The sequence below is a fragment of the Oncorhynchus mykiss genome, chromosome 10 (genome assembly GCF_057628025.1).
Source record: "Oncorhynchus mykiss isolate SJ-2025 chromosome 10, ASM5762802v1, whole genome shotgun sequence".
Classification (NCBI taxonomy): domain Eukaryota; kingdom Metazoa; phylum Chordata; class Actinopteri; order Salmoniformes; family Salmonidae; genus Oncorhynchus; species Oncorhynchus mykiss.
The window spans coordinates 20,276,477-20,289,574 of NC_143031.1; the positions used below are offsets into that span (position 1 = coordinate 20,276,477).

At 43.0% G+C, this 13,098-nt stretch overlaps 1 protein-coding gene across 5 annotated transcripts in view; it reads left to right on the forward strand.

The window, feature by feature from the left end:
- The first annotated feature begins 2,059 nt into the window (after positions 1-2,059).
- LOC110534862 (glutamate receptor 4) overlaps positions 2,060-13,098 on the forward strand; it is a 193,258-nt gene continuing 182,219 nt past the window's right edge. For all 5 annotated transcript variants that reach the window (XR_005053597.2, XM_036989860.2, XM_090186096.1 and 2 more), the window contains exons 1-2: positions 2,060-2,482; positions 3,773-3,931. Coding sequence is in view for 4 of the 5 variants with exons in the window: in XM_036989860.2 (XP_036845755.2) it covers positions 2,395-2,482; positions 3,773-3,931 (247 nt within the window). In the remaining variant the exon portion in view is untranslated. The remainder of the gene's footprint in view (positions 2,483-3,772; positions 3,932-13,098) is intronic.

Here is a 13,098-nt window from a genome sequence, read left to right on the forward strand (position 1 = left end):
CACTGATTGACAATAAATTTCACATGCTGTTGTGCAAATGGAATAGACAACAGGTGGAAATTATAGGCAATTAGCAAGACACCCCCAATAAAGGAGTGGTTCTGCAGGTGGTGACCACAGACCACTTCTCAGTTCCTATGCTTCCTGGCTGATGTTTTGGTCACTTTTGAATGCTGGCGGTGCTTTCACTCTAGTGGTAGCATGAGACGGAGTCTACAACCCACACAAGTGGCTCAGGTAGTGCAGCTCATCCAGGATGGCACATCAATGCGAGCTGTGGCAAGAAGGTTTGCTGTGTCTGTCAACGTAGTGTCCAGAGCATGGAGGCGCTACCAGGAGACAGGCCAGTACATCAGGAGACGTGGAGGAGGCCGTAGGAGGGCAACAACCCAGCAGCAGGACCGCTACCTCCGCCTTTCTGCAAGGAGCAGCAGGAGGAGCACTGCCAGAGCCCTGCAAAATGACCTCCAGCAGGCCACAAATGTGCATGTGTCTGCTCAAACGGTCAGAAACAGACTCCATGAGGGTGTTATGAGGGCCCGACGTCCACAGGTGGGGGTTGTGCTTACAGCCCAACACCGTGCAGTACGTTTGGCATTTGCCAGAGAACACCAAGATTGTCAAATTCGCCACTGGCGCCCTGTGCTCTTCACAGATGAAAGCAGGTTCAGACTGAGCACATGTGACAGACGTGACAGTCTGGAGACGCCGTGGAGAACGTTCTGCTGCCTGCAACATCCTCCAGCATGACCGGTTTGGCGGTGGGTCAGTCATGGTGTGGGGTGGCATTTCTTTGGGGGGTCGCACAGCCCTCCATGTGCTCGCCAGAGGTACCGAGATGAGATCCTCAGACCCCTTGTGAGACCATATGCTGGTGCGGTTGGCCCTGGGTTCCTCCTAATGCAAGACAATGCTAGACCTCATGTGACTGGAGTGTGTCAGCAGTTCCTGCAAGAGGAAGGCATTGATGCTATGGACTGGCCCGTCCGTTCCCCAGACCTGAATCCAATTGAACACATCTGGGACATCATGTCTCGCTCCATTGCACCACAGACTGTCCAGGAGTTGGCGGATGCTTTAGTTCAGGTCTGGGAGGAGATCCCTCAGGAGACCATCCACCACCTCATCAGGAGTATGCCCAGGCATTGTAGGCACATGGAGGCCACACACACTACTGAGCCTCATTTTGACTTGTTTTAAGGACATTACATCAAAGTTGGATCAGCCTGTAGTGTGGTTTTCCACTTTAATTTTGAGTGTGACTCCAAATCCAGACCTCCATGGGTTGATAAATTTGATTTCCATTGATAATTTTGTGTGATTTTGTTGTCAGCACATTCAACTATGTAAAGAAAAAAGTATTTAATAAGAGTATTTCATTCATTCAGATCTAGGATGTGTTATTTTAGTGTTCCCTTTATTTTTTTGAGCAGTGTATATATCTGGTAATGAATCGATGACATTCGTATTATGCCACAATATCAGAGCCTCAAACATTCTGCAGTGTCATAGATAGGCAAATTATATAAGTGTGCTGAAATTCAATGGTTCTCTTTATACCATAACTGGTATACATACCACAACTGGTATAATATAATGTAGGTTGACGTTTATTGTCATGAGTTTTGTCCTGGACAATGAACTGAGTGATTTTCACTTAGGTCATCTGTAAAGTCAAAATTTGATATATTGTAAAAATTCATGAAAACTAAAATTAGCTTTTGGTCTTAATTTAAGTTTAGGGTTAGGCATTAGGGTGTAGTTAAGGTTGGGGTTAGATTTGAGTTTAGTGTTAGGCATTAGGGTTAACTGTGTAGTTAAGGTTGGGGTTATATTTAAGTTTAGGGTTAGGCATTAGGGTTATTAACTGTGTAGTTAAGTTTAGGGTTAGAATTAAGGTTAGGGTTAGATTTAAGTTTAGGGTTAGGCATTAGGGTTAACTGTGTAGTTAAGGTTAGGGTTAGATTTTAAATAAGATTTTATGACTTATGACTGTGCCCACTAGTGACCACTCTGCAAAGCTGCCTCCAGAACAAAACGCTAACCTGCTTATAGAATAGGACACTTCTTCTCAACGAGTAACAGGGTGGCGTTGAGGGAACATGTGCGGGAGGAGTTCGAGAACGGCAGCAGAGAGTGAGACAGGCTTGAAAGAAAGCGCATGTGTGATTCCGCTCTCCATGCAGGCAGCCCACCACTGACAAGCTCCCCTCATCTTGTGTGAAACGTCTCTACTGCCCAACAGCCGTATGTACCAGCGTTTGCCGGCACTGCGGGGGAAGATTCAACCCATAATGGATTGCTAATGAACGGAGCCTCTTTTTCTTTTCGTCTTGTTTTTCCCCCGACTGTCATCCTCTTCAATGTCTCTTATCAGTTTTTAACCAAAACAAAATGAGGATTTCTTGTGACCAGTTTCTATTGATATTGTCTGTCTTTCGGGGACTCACAATGGGGGCTTTCCCAAGCAGTGTACAGATCGGTAAGTGTAGCCTACAGCAGTGCTTGACAATTAAAAGGGCATGGACATTTGCCAATCGGGTTATGAAGTGGTGAATAAGGTCTTGTTTTCATTATAGTTTATGTGACCTTGTTAGGAAATTGGCTACTTGTTCATCATTCATGATCACATAACATTGACATTGCAAAGTAGAATTGACTGAGAAATTGACTGAGAAACCTATTACTGTATTAACATTACAATTTCAATTTGTTCCTAGTTGATTCAATGTTTTGTCTCGTACGTCTCGTATTTGCAGAAGGGAAACATGTATATATGGTCATACATAACTGTTTCAGTGCGGTCCTAAGCATTCGGTGTCCTTTCAAAGCCCCACTGCAGCAGTAGCCTAGTGCTCCGAGCAATGACTGGATGCTTCGCTTGGTCGGAGCGAATGGATCAGCAGCGGGAATTCTCTCAAAGTGTGTGTAGCCCTGCTGCAGAGTGCACACTCACCCCTGTTACATTCAGAAGACTCCGTTCTGCTTTTGCATAAACCCGTTTGTCATGGTCATACTGTTTTATATGTTGCTGGCTGGGTTCGTTGCCACTGAGAAAACACGAGGAGCGCGTTTATTCAATCTAGAGCCTCTGTCCGAACCCAGCTAAAGCACTGACTGACTATATGTAGCCTAAAAGCCGCGCCGTGGAGGGATCTCTGCTAGTGTCAAGTGCCCTCGGTCTTTTGGCCTTTAACTTATGGTGTTGGCCGTGGCCCAAAAAGGAACCGTAAATCCAGTGCGTTAATATTACTGCTGAGTCGATCGAATTGGCTTCTTTATAGCTCAAGCACATCCGAACAAATCATGCTGAACGCAAATAATTCTGGGTCGAATGATATCCCTCTGTCGAATAATAATTTTGAACTTAATAGATGTGTGGTGTGTTTTAAAGGTATATTCCAATGGGCCACATGTCTAGTCAAGCTTGGTTGACCTTTTACGATTTCCAGGCAGGGTCCTTTGGGAGGGACAATGTGTTAAGGTTATTGGCTGTGGCTCTTGTTTTTCATCAAAGCATTTACTGTATGCTCAGTGACAGACATCCCATTGCTCACTCACTCTCTCACTCTCCATCCATCCATCCATCCATCCATCCATCCATCCATCGCTCTCTCTCCCTGTCTCTCTCTCTCCCTGCATTTAATTTCGCTATGTATTTATAGCTAAACGTGATAAAAGGATTTTAAAAATATTTACTGTATATATATAATACATATAATAATAAATACCTCTCTCTCATCCCTCTCTCCCTTTCTCCCTCTCTCTGCAGGTGGCCTGTTCATCAGAAACACGGATCAGGAATACACAGCGTTTCGCCTGGCCATCTTTCTGCACAATACCAGTCCCAATGCGTCCGAGGCCCCCTTCAACTTGGTGCCTCATGTGGACAACATCGAGACGGCCAACAGCTTTGCTGTCACCAATGCCTGTGAGTACAGACTGGCCAGATGCATCCCAATTTCATGTTTTAATGGCTATCTTTCTCATCTGACCAGTCAAGTCAAACTCTGGTTTGGATGCCAGGGTGTTGGCATAACACAATTGTGTCCATTGTTAGACTGTGATTGCAGACGGTTAAAACCCAGGTTGGGGTGGATGGAAGGGTCGTTGGGATGCGGATTGTCTAATGGCATGAGAAAGTTTGCCTATTACCGTTGTGAGACTATAGTGGTATGTTACTGTATGCTATGGTGAGATTGTGAGAAGATAGTGTGTCTGTGTGCCTTATTTCTTTCTCTGTCACACACATGTGCACGCCCATGATACATACACACAGACACAGTATACAGTGTGTCCCCATGAACACTGCAACATGACAGGATACTCTCTGGCTCCCTCCCAGCTTCAACTTAGTGTGTGTGTGTGTGTGTGTGTGTGTGTGTGTGTGTGTGTGTGTGTGTGTATGAAACAAACTGTGATTCTTATCTAGCAAGGCACTCTCTCCTCTTTGCATACATTAGAGCATGTACATTCATTTATGTATGTACGTCTATGCAATGTATGTGTGTGAGGTTGTTGTGGCAGGCTGTGCATGTTTCCCTTCATCACTATGGCTCAGCAGCAGGTAGCGAGGAGCAGTGTTGGCTAAGCCTGTCATTGTTTGTTTGCGGGGAGTGACTGCTGGTTGTGGTGGTGAATACCCTGCTGCTAACCTTAGGAGCCCTGTGTGAGAGAGGCTTGTCCTTTCTTGCCCCCGGGTACGACTGCAGTCTGGTACTGGACGTGACTTCATCTACTCTGCTTTAGTATACACACACATGTTTCTCCCTCACTGTCAGGCTTTTCTCCCTCACAGTCATCTCTTCTCATCATCCTCAGCTGGGTCGGCTTCCATAGTTAAGGTCCACATCTGCCCGTTCTCAGTCTATCTCTCCGCTCATTGGGGGTTTGTATATAGTATAGAATTATATAGTATAGTCACTGGCGGACTTACCATTAGGAAGAAGAAGCAATTGACTCAGGCCTCACATCATAGAGGGGCCTCATGAGCTGGGCCTAAAAAATAAATAAATATGTTGGCTTACCGCATCTGCTGGTGTTTGTCAGACCAGGAGATATCTTGAAAATCGGGTTTCTCACGAAAACGTCTGTAGAGTCGGTTTGCCCTACAAATTAATATGTTATTATGACCCCTCTATGGAAAGAGGAGACTCTCACAAACACAACCGTGTTCTCTGTTCTGCTCTATGGGACTCGTATGAAGGTAACCCGGTGCCGGGACGAAAAATGAATGGAAGTGATTAGGGCATTTCCACGTCAAAGGTATACAAGTAATTCCATGGTAATAAAAAAATCACTATACATGTATATCTCAGAAATAAGACAGACACTTCAAAACATACTTTATTTTGATAAAATGTTGGACTTCCTGTTATTTTATATATGAATCTGTTATTCAATGTGTTTCTATGGGTTAATAGCATATTATGTTTCATCAACAACAACAACAAATATCTTAATTCTGTTTTGTCAGAAGTGTGCTCTATTCATAAAATTGACATACATCCCAAAAAATAATTATCTTTCGATTTCCCTGCCACCCTCACTATAGACTGTGAAAATAATTGTCACACACTGTTGCACGATGGCACTAAACTGGTGAGCGCTATTGGAGCTCCGCCCAAGCAAGGCATTCAATTGGTTTGACGTTTAGCGAGGCGAAACTGATTTACACCGGGTCTTCACCCCTATTTAGCTAGTTTTCTGCCATGAACTTTCCCAGGCTTAACTTCTTAGGGAGACCTGGTTCTCATTGAGGCTAGCTAAGTAGAAACCCAGCCCAGGGCCCTCGGACTCTAGGGGGATACAATACGCATTTATTTTGGAAAATGACAGGTGCTGCTGATAATACTGCCATTGTCGTTGAGGCAGAGGACATATATGTGTAGCCCATGTGTCTGATGCTGTCTGGTGAAAAAGAGGATGGCATGTCAGCATCAGATACATGGGCTACAGATAGTAAGACAGAGGGGCGCTGTTTCGCTCGCTCGGAGGCTTTCTCTGGTGAGATAGTTTCTCCACTTGCAAATTGTAAGTTTGTTGGCTGGTGCACAGTGCACTGTTTGGATGCTGGAATAATTTTGGGATGAACGTGTGAAGATAATCTACTTTCTGAAGTTATTTTTTGACAATCAGATAAAAACACAATGACTGGTTTGGTTTACGGCACATTAAAAGGTAATACATTTTTACAGTTAAATTACGTCTTTAATATAATAACCCATTAAAACATTTTGTCCACGCATTTCGAGGGACAGAGGGTGCCTCAGACTGGCCTGTCTGGAGCCTCCAAATCACTAAGTCTGCCGTATAGTACAGCCTCACTGGTTAGGGCCTCAGTTGTTAGGGTCACAAGGTCGAGTGATGTCACATTGAGCATTGGTTGACGGTTGGGAAACAGTCCATTCCATTCGGTGTTATTTGAACACAGATACGTCACAGCCTGTGTTAGTGTCACATCGAGTCTCGTCACGTACTGTACTTACGTCAAGTTGAAGGTTGTCACATTGAATTGCGTAGTATGGCATGTCACGTCGAGTGGGGTTTCAATTCACTGCATTCTCACCAGCCCCCCATGGTTCACATTATGTGCTCTAGTCTTTGTCTGCATCCCAAATGGCACTCTGTTCTCAGTATTGTGCACTTGTCAAAAATAGTGCACTACAGTATGTAGGGAATCGGGTGCTATTTAGGACACAGACTTTGTATTTAGTTTCGATTCAATATGCTTATTCCCCCATCTCCCATTCACCGTTGTATAACTGCAATCTACGGCTAGGCTATGTCCCATTCTTTATGGCTGTGTGTGTACCGACTTCTACTTTCCATGCTATCCTCAGTGCCCATGGTTCATATTGGACGTTTGTCTATTCAGTTCCATCCATTCTCTATTGCTGGTCACTGCAGAGTCTATTTCTCTCTTCTGTCAATCCTCCATGTCTCATACCAGCATTTGAGTTTCACCTACTAACTAAAGGCTATGTTCCATCCATTCTCCATTGCTGTGTGCGTAGCAGTAACATCCAATCCATGTCTCATATTTGGTGTTCATCTACTATAAGCTATATAGTCTGTTCTCTTTTGTTACTTTGCAGCAGCATGCACTATCTCATCATTTCTCTCTCTTTCGCACCAATCCCCATGTCTCATATTTGGTGTGTTAGTGATTTGTTGCTCTCTGGTTCTCTGGGGTGCAGTGTTTCTCTCATCTGTGTTTGGCCCCAAGGCGGGTTCCCAGGACAGATGATTTGGCTTCTGATGATCCCTCTCGCCCTCCAGGAGTCTATAAATACACCAGGCCCCCCGCCCCACCGCTTGTCTTTTATTATCAACGATGCGATATTAGAAAACTGATGGCTAAGTTAAGCAGAGGATGAAGAGTTGTGTCTGAGACATGTGTTTAAGGAATGGGGTGTGTGTGTGTTTGTGTGTGTTTTTACAGTGTGTTTGTGTATGTGTGTTTATAGTGTGTGTATGTGCTTGTGCGTGTGACACTCTAATGTACTTGCTCAGTTGTGCACCGGGGCCTCCCACTCCTCTTTCTATTCTGGTTAGGGCCAGTTTGTGCTGTTCTGTGAAGGGAGTAGTACACAGCGTTGTACGAGATCTTCAGTTTCTTGGCAATTTCTCACATGGAATAGCCTTCATTTCTCAGAACAAGAATAGACTGACAAGTTTCAGAAGAAAGTCTTTGTTTCTGGCCATTTTGAGCCTGTAATCTAACTCACAAATGCTGATGCTCCAGATACTCAACTAGTCTAAAGAAGGCCAGTTTTATTGCTTCTTAATCAGCACAACTGTTTTCAGCTGTGTTAACATAATTGCAAAAGTGTTTTCTAATGATCAATTAGTCTTTTAAAATGATAAACTTGGATTAGCTAACAAAACGTGCCATTGGAACACAGGAGTGACGGTTGCTGATAATTGGCCTGTACGCCTATGTAGATATTCCAGTTTCAGTAGTCATTTACAACATTAACAATGTCTACACTGTATTTCTGATCAATTTGATGTTATTTTAATGGACAAAAATGTGCTTTTCTTTCAAAAACAAGGACATTTCTAAGTGACCCTAAACTTTTGAATGGTAGTGTATAGCTTTTTTTATGAGCATGTCCTTATTTCTGTTACAGCATACTGAATGACTCATTCATATTCCATTCACCCAGCTCAATGTAACATTGATAGATTTAGGGTACTACACGATACTCAAATTTCCCTATACCCATCATGAGGTTGCTACAACCTAGCCTATGAATTAATGTTTACAATGTAGGTGCATAGGTCAAGAGAATCTTTAGTAATCAAGGTGACAGACAGTGACACATTTAATACTGCCTTGCACACTCTTGCATGCATCTAGCTGATCTAGGTTGTAATCATTAGTCCAACAGTTGCAAACAAGAGTTTCTATTGGACAAATTCAAGTATGTTTATCCCCGTTTTGTACCGTTTGCTTCTGTTTAAGGAAAGTTTTTCAACAGAATCGGCGGAATGGATACACCCCTGGTCACACGCGCTCCTCCTCTCTCACCTTTTCCCTTCGCTTATGGACTTCATTGCACCACACGTCAGCTGTCTATGACCAGGCAAAAAAAAACTTTCCAAGCCAAACACTCATATCATAACCGCTATAGACAGCCTACATCATTGTCGCCATCTAACGTCATAGTCAACACAGCCAATAGAACAAACGCATTAGTAAACCTGCTCAAATCATGCAGTACAGTGTATAGTCAGCAAGCACATTAGCAGTTACCAGCTTGCCCTGGTGGCAATTAATTAATACAACCAAAAGCTTGCCTTGGAAGAGTTCCAGTGTTGGATATCCATAGCCAGCTAGCTAATTTAGCATCCTTATCTGTTTGAGCTGGGTGTTTGAGTATGCTAAACTAGCTAGCTATCAAAGTAAGTGAAAGTGGGAAAAATACAATGAAAAATAGCTAGCTCTCCCTCTTGCTTCTCCTTCATTTTTTAAGAAATGAATTTGTTAAAAACTGTTAAACTATTGTCTTTCTCTCTAATTTAGTCAACTACCACATTTTATGCACTGCAGTGTTAGCTAGTTGTAGCTTAAGCTTTCAGTACTAGATTCATTCTCTGATCCTTCGTTGTGTGGACAAAATTTTATTTTCATTCTGCAAGAGCTCTGATAGGTTGGAGGACGTCCTCCGGAAGTTGTCATAATTACTGTGTAAGTCTATGGAAGGAGACGAGAAGCATGAGTCTCCTTGGTTTTGTATTGAAGTCAATGTACCGAGAGGAGGACGGAAACTAGCTGTCTTCCAGCTACACCATGGTGCTAACAGAGTGCTGTTGAGGCTACTGGTGACATGAGTATATTAAGTATAGTTGTATCTATAGTTTCACTGTTTTTATTTTTGTGAATTTCACTGAGGAGGATGGTCCTCCACTTCCTCTTCTGAGGAGCCTCCACTGGATATATGTAATATAATCTCCTATATGAATGTGCTGCTTTTCCTTTTAATCATCGTCAGTAAGAATGATTGAACAGACAGTGTCTTTGACATTTATTTGACATTGTAGTGGATTGGTATTGTCACCTTTATTTTCCATTGTTACCTGATAGAGAAGTAACCAGTCAGCTGGTTTCAAAACTAGTCGCAACAACGTTATTCTAGCGGTATTTTCTGACGACATGGTTGTCTACTGATAGAATTACGTTTTTTTTTGTGATTGTAATATCACGTTTCTACAACCAGCAAACTAGTTTATAAACAGAAAATAACATTATTATGACGTCCCATGCCCAATTTTGCCCGCTAGGAACTGACATATAGCTTGAGGTAGAGCCAAACCATTTGTCCTCCTGAAGTTAAGTGTAAAAAACTCCCATCAAGAAGAGCAGAGAATTCAGACTCCCTTTCCTCTCAGCTTAATGGAAGTCAACCATTGATTGGTCGAGCCAAATCAGAACGGAATTATATCAGCCAATCAATGCGGCCCCAATAGCCGAGGGGCAGGAGAGTCTCTCTCTCTCTCTCTCTCTCTCTCTCTCTCTCTCACACACACACACACACACACACACACACACACACACACACACACACACACACACACACACACACACACACAAGATTGGGATTCCCATAGGGCGGCGCACAATTGGCCCAGCGTCATCTGGGTTTGGCCAGGGGAGGCCGTCATTGTAAATAAGAATTTGTTCTTAACTGACTTGCCTAGTTAAATAAAATATATATTTTAAATCCATTGTTTACATCACACTCTCTCTCCCTGTCTCTGCTTAGATATAAAGGGTTTGAATAGGGTCCGAATGACCTTAACGCTGGTTCAAGGACATATGTTTCCAAAGAGAGAAATAAAGAGAGCCTGAGAGAGGGACCTACAGTAATTGTGTGGAAGATGTACTTCATCCAACAAATCCTGTCGGTGACAGTCTACAAAGCTGACAAGGGTAATTGCCATGACGATGAGAATGGATGCTGGTATGTGCACCCTTTTCACACTACCGAGCCAAGCTGAGCCATACTGAGTTGACTTGGTTGGGCATCCACCACAGTTCCTGGAACCGTGCGCGAAAGGACAATGGGAACAGAACATATCCAAACCAGTACCACAAAGTACAATACCGACGGAGTCGGCCCGATAGTGTGAAATGGGCAATTTTGGATTTCTCTCCAGGCAGAGATTTCTTTCCAAAACACCAACATTGACTGTGACTTATTGAGTGAGTAGATCTTGGGAGGAAGAAAAAGAGGGGAAAGGGTTAGAGATTGAATGGGTTGAGTCCAGCTCTCACAAACTGAGCTGCTGCCCCCCTGTCTCTCTCCTTATTGACATAGTGACACGTTCATCTCTGATGACTCATTACTATTCTGCATGGCACTCCGACTCAGTCTCCTCCACACCAAGTGTATGGGTATGTGTGTTATATAGTGGGTAGTCAGGTATCTACATTTCTATATTCTATAAGGGTCTACTCTGGTTTCTAAAGGTGTCTAGGAGCACATGTATGTCCTTGTATCTCTCGATGTGTTTCTGTATTCATGTGTGTGTATGAACAGTATATTGTTAGATGATTTTAGTAACTATGTGTTCATTAACCAATTCAATTAAAACACTGTCCATACAAGTATTTTACACCATTTTAAAGATAAAATTCTCATTAATCCAGCCACAGGGTCTGATTTCAAAAAGGATTTACAGCGAAAGCACCACAAACGATTGTTAGGTCACCACCAAGTCATAGAAAAACACAGCCATTTTTCTAGCCAAAGAGAGGAGTCCCAAAAAGCAGAAAAAAGAGATAACATGAATCACTAAGCTTTGAGGATCTTCATATTTATATAAGAAAATCTGAGTTTACATTGGCGCGTTACGTTCAGTAGTTCTAAAACATGCGTGATATTGCAGAGAGCCACATCAATTTACAGAAATACTCATAATAAACATTGATAAAGATACGACTATTATACATGGAACTTTAGATACACTTCTCCTTCTCCTTCTCAGATTTCAAAACAACTTTACGGAGAAAGCAAACCATGCAATAATCTGAGTACAGCCTTTAGACAACAAAGCAGCCAAAAAGATACCCGCCATATTGGGTAGTCAATTACTCAGAAATAGCATTTTAAATATTCACTTACCTTTGATGATCTTCATCAGAATGCACTCCCAGGAATCGCAGTTCCACCATAAATGTTTGATTTGTTCGATAATGTCCATCAGTTATGTCCAAATATCTTCTTTTTTTAGGGCGTTTGGTAAACAAATCCAAAAGCGGGTTCAGGTCGCGCCGAACGTCCGACGAAAAGTTTAAAAAAGTTCCGTTACAGCCCGTAGAAACATGCCAAACTAAGTATGGAATAAATCTTTAGGATGTTTTTAACATAAAACTTAATTAATGTTCCAACCGGACAATTCCTTTGTCTGTACAAATGAAGTGGAACGTAGCTACCTTTCACCAGACCGAGGCTGTGGCACTCTGCCAGACCACTCACTCAAAGAGCCCTTACGAGCCCCTCCTTTAGAGTATAATCCTCAAAAAAGGTTATAAATACTGGTGACATCTAGTGGAAGCCTTGGGAAGTGAAACATAACTAATATCACCCTGTACCTTCAATGGAGGCTGAGTTGAAAAACTACAAACCTCAGATTTCCCACTTCCTGGTTGGATTTCTTTCTCAGGTTTTTGCCTGCCATATGGGTTCTGTTATACTCACAGACATCATTCAAACAGTTTTAGAAACTTCTGAGTGTTTTCTATCCAATAGTAATAATACCATGCATATTCTAGCTTTTGGGCCTGAGTAGCAGGCAGTTTACTCTGGGCACCTTATTATCCAAGCTACTCAATACTGCCCCCCAGTCCCAAAGAAGTTAATGGAACCCTTTCTGGGGCTTTTCCAGAAAGAGAGAAATTGAGAGAATGAGATAGAAAGAGAGAGGGCTGAGAGTGGCATTGAAATGACAGGTATCATGCCTGATGTCTTCAAGGATTTCTGATGTACTTAAATGGAGGTAATTGGTTGTGTGTGTGTGTGTGTGTGTGTGTGTGTGTGTGTGTGTGTGTGTGTGTGTGTGTGTGTGTGTGTGTGTGTGAAATTCTTGGAGACAGGTTAGTAGGTGTTGTTAGGAGAGAGGAAGGGATTGAGGGATGTAGGGAGGGGCAAGGGGAATGGCGAGGGGGCTTCTCCTCTAATGAGGGATTAATGTGGCCAGGCGGATGAAGGGATGGAGGGATGAAGGGAGAGGGAAGAGGGGGAGAGGTGAAGCTGGAGGGGACTCATAAATCCTAACCCTAATTCCCTTAATTAAGAAACAAATCACCTGAGAGCAGCCACACAGAGAGACCACCTTAATGGAGAGCCATGGAGATGAGAGAGAGTGTTTGTCTCAGTCTATATCTGCTTGTAAAAGAGAGTTACATAGAGCGAAAGATACACTGTGAGGATGTGTGTGTGTGTACACGAGCTGTCATAGCACCATTCTCCCTCTAGCGCGAGATGCACCCTTGTGTTTGTGTATGAACTTCTCAGCTGTAACTCCAGTATTGACTTGGCATTTCTCAAAGCTGAGAGGAGCGAGCGGTCAGGGAGAGAAGAGACAGAA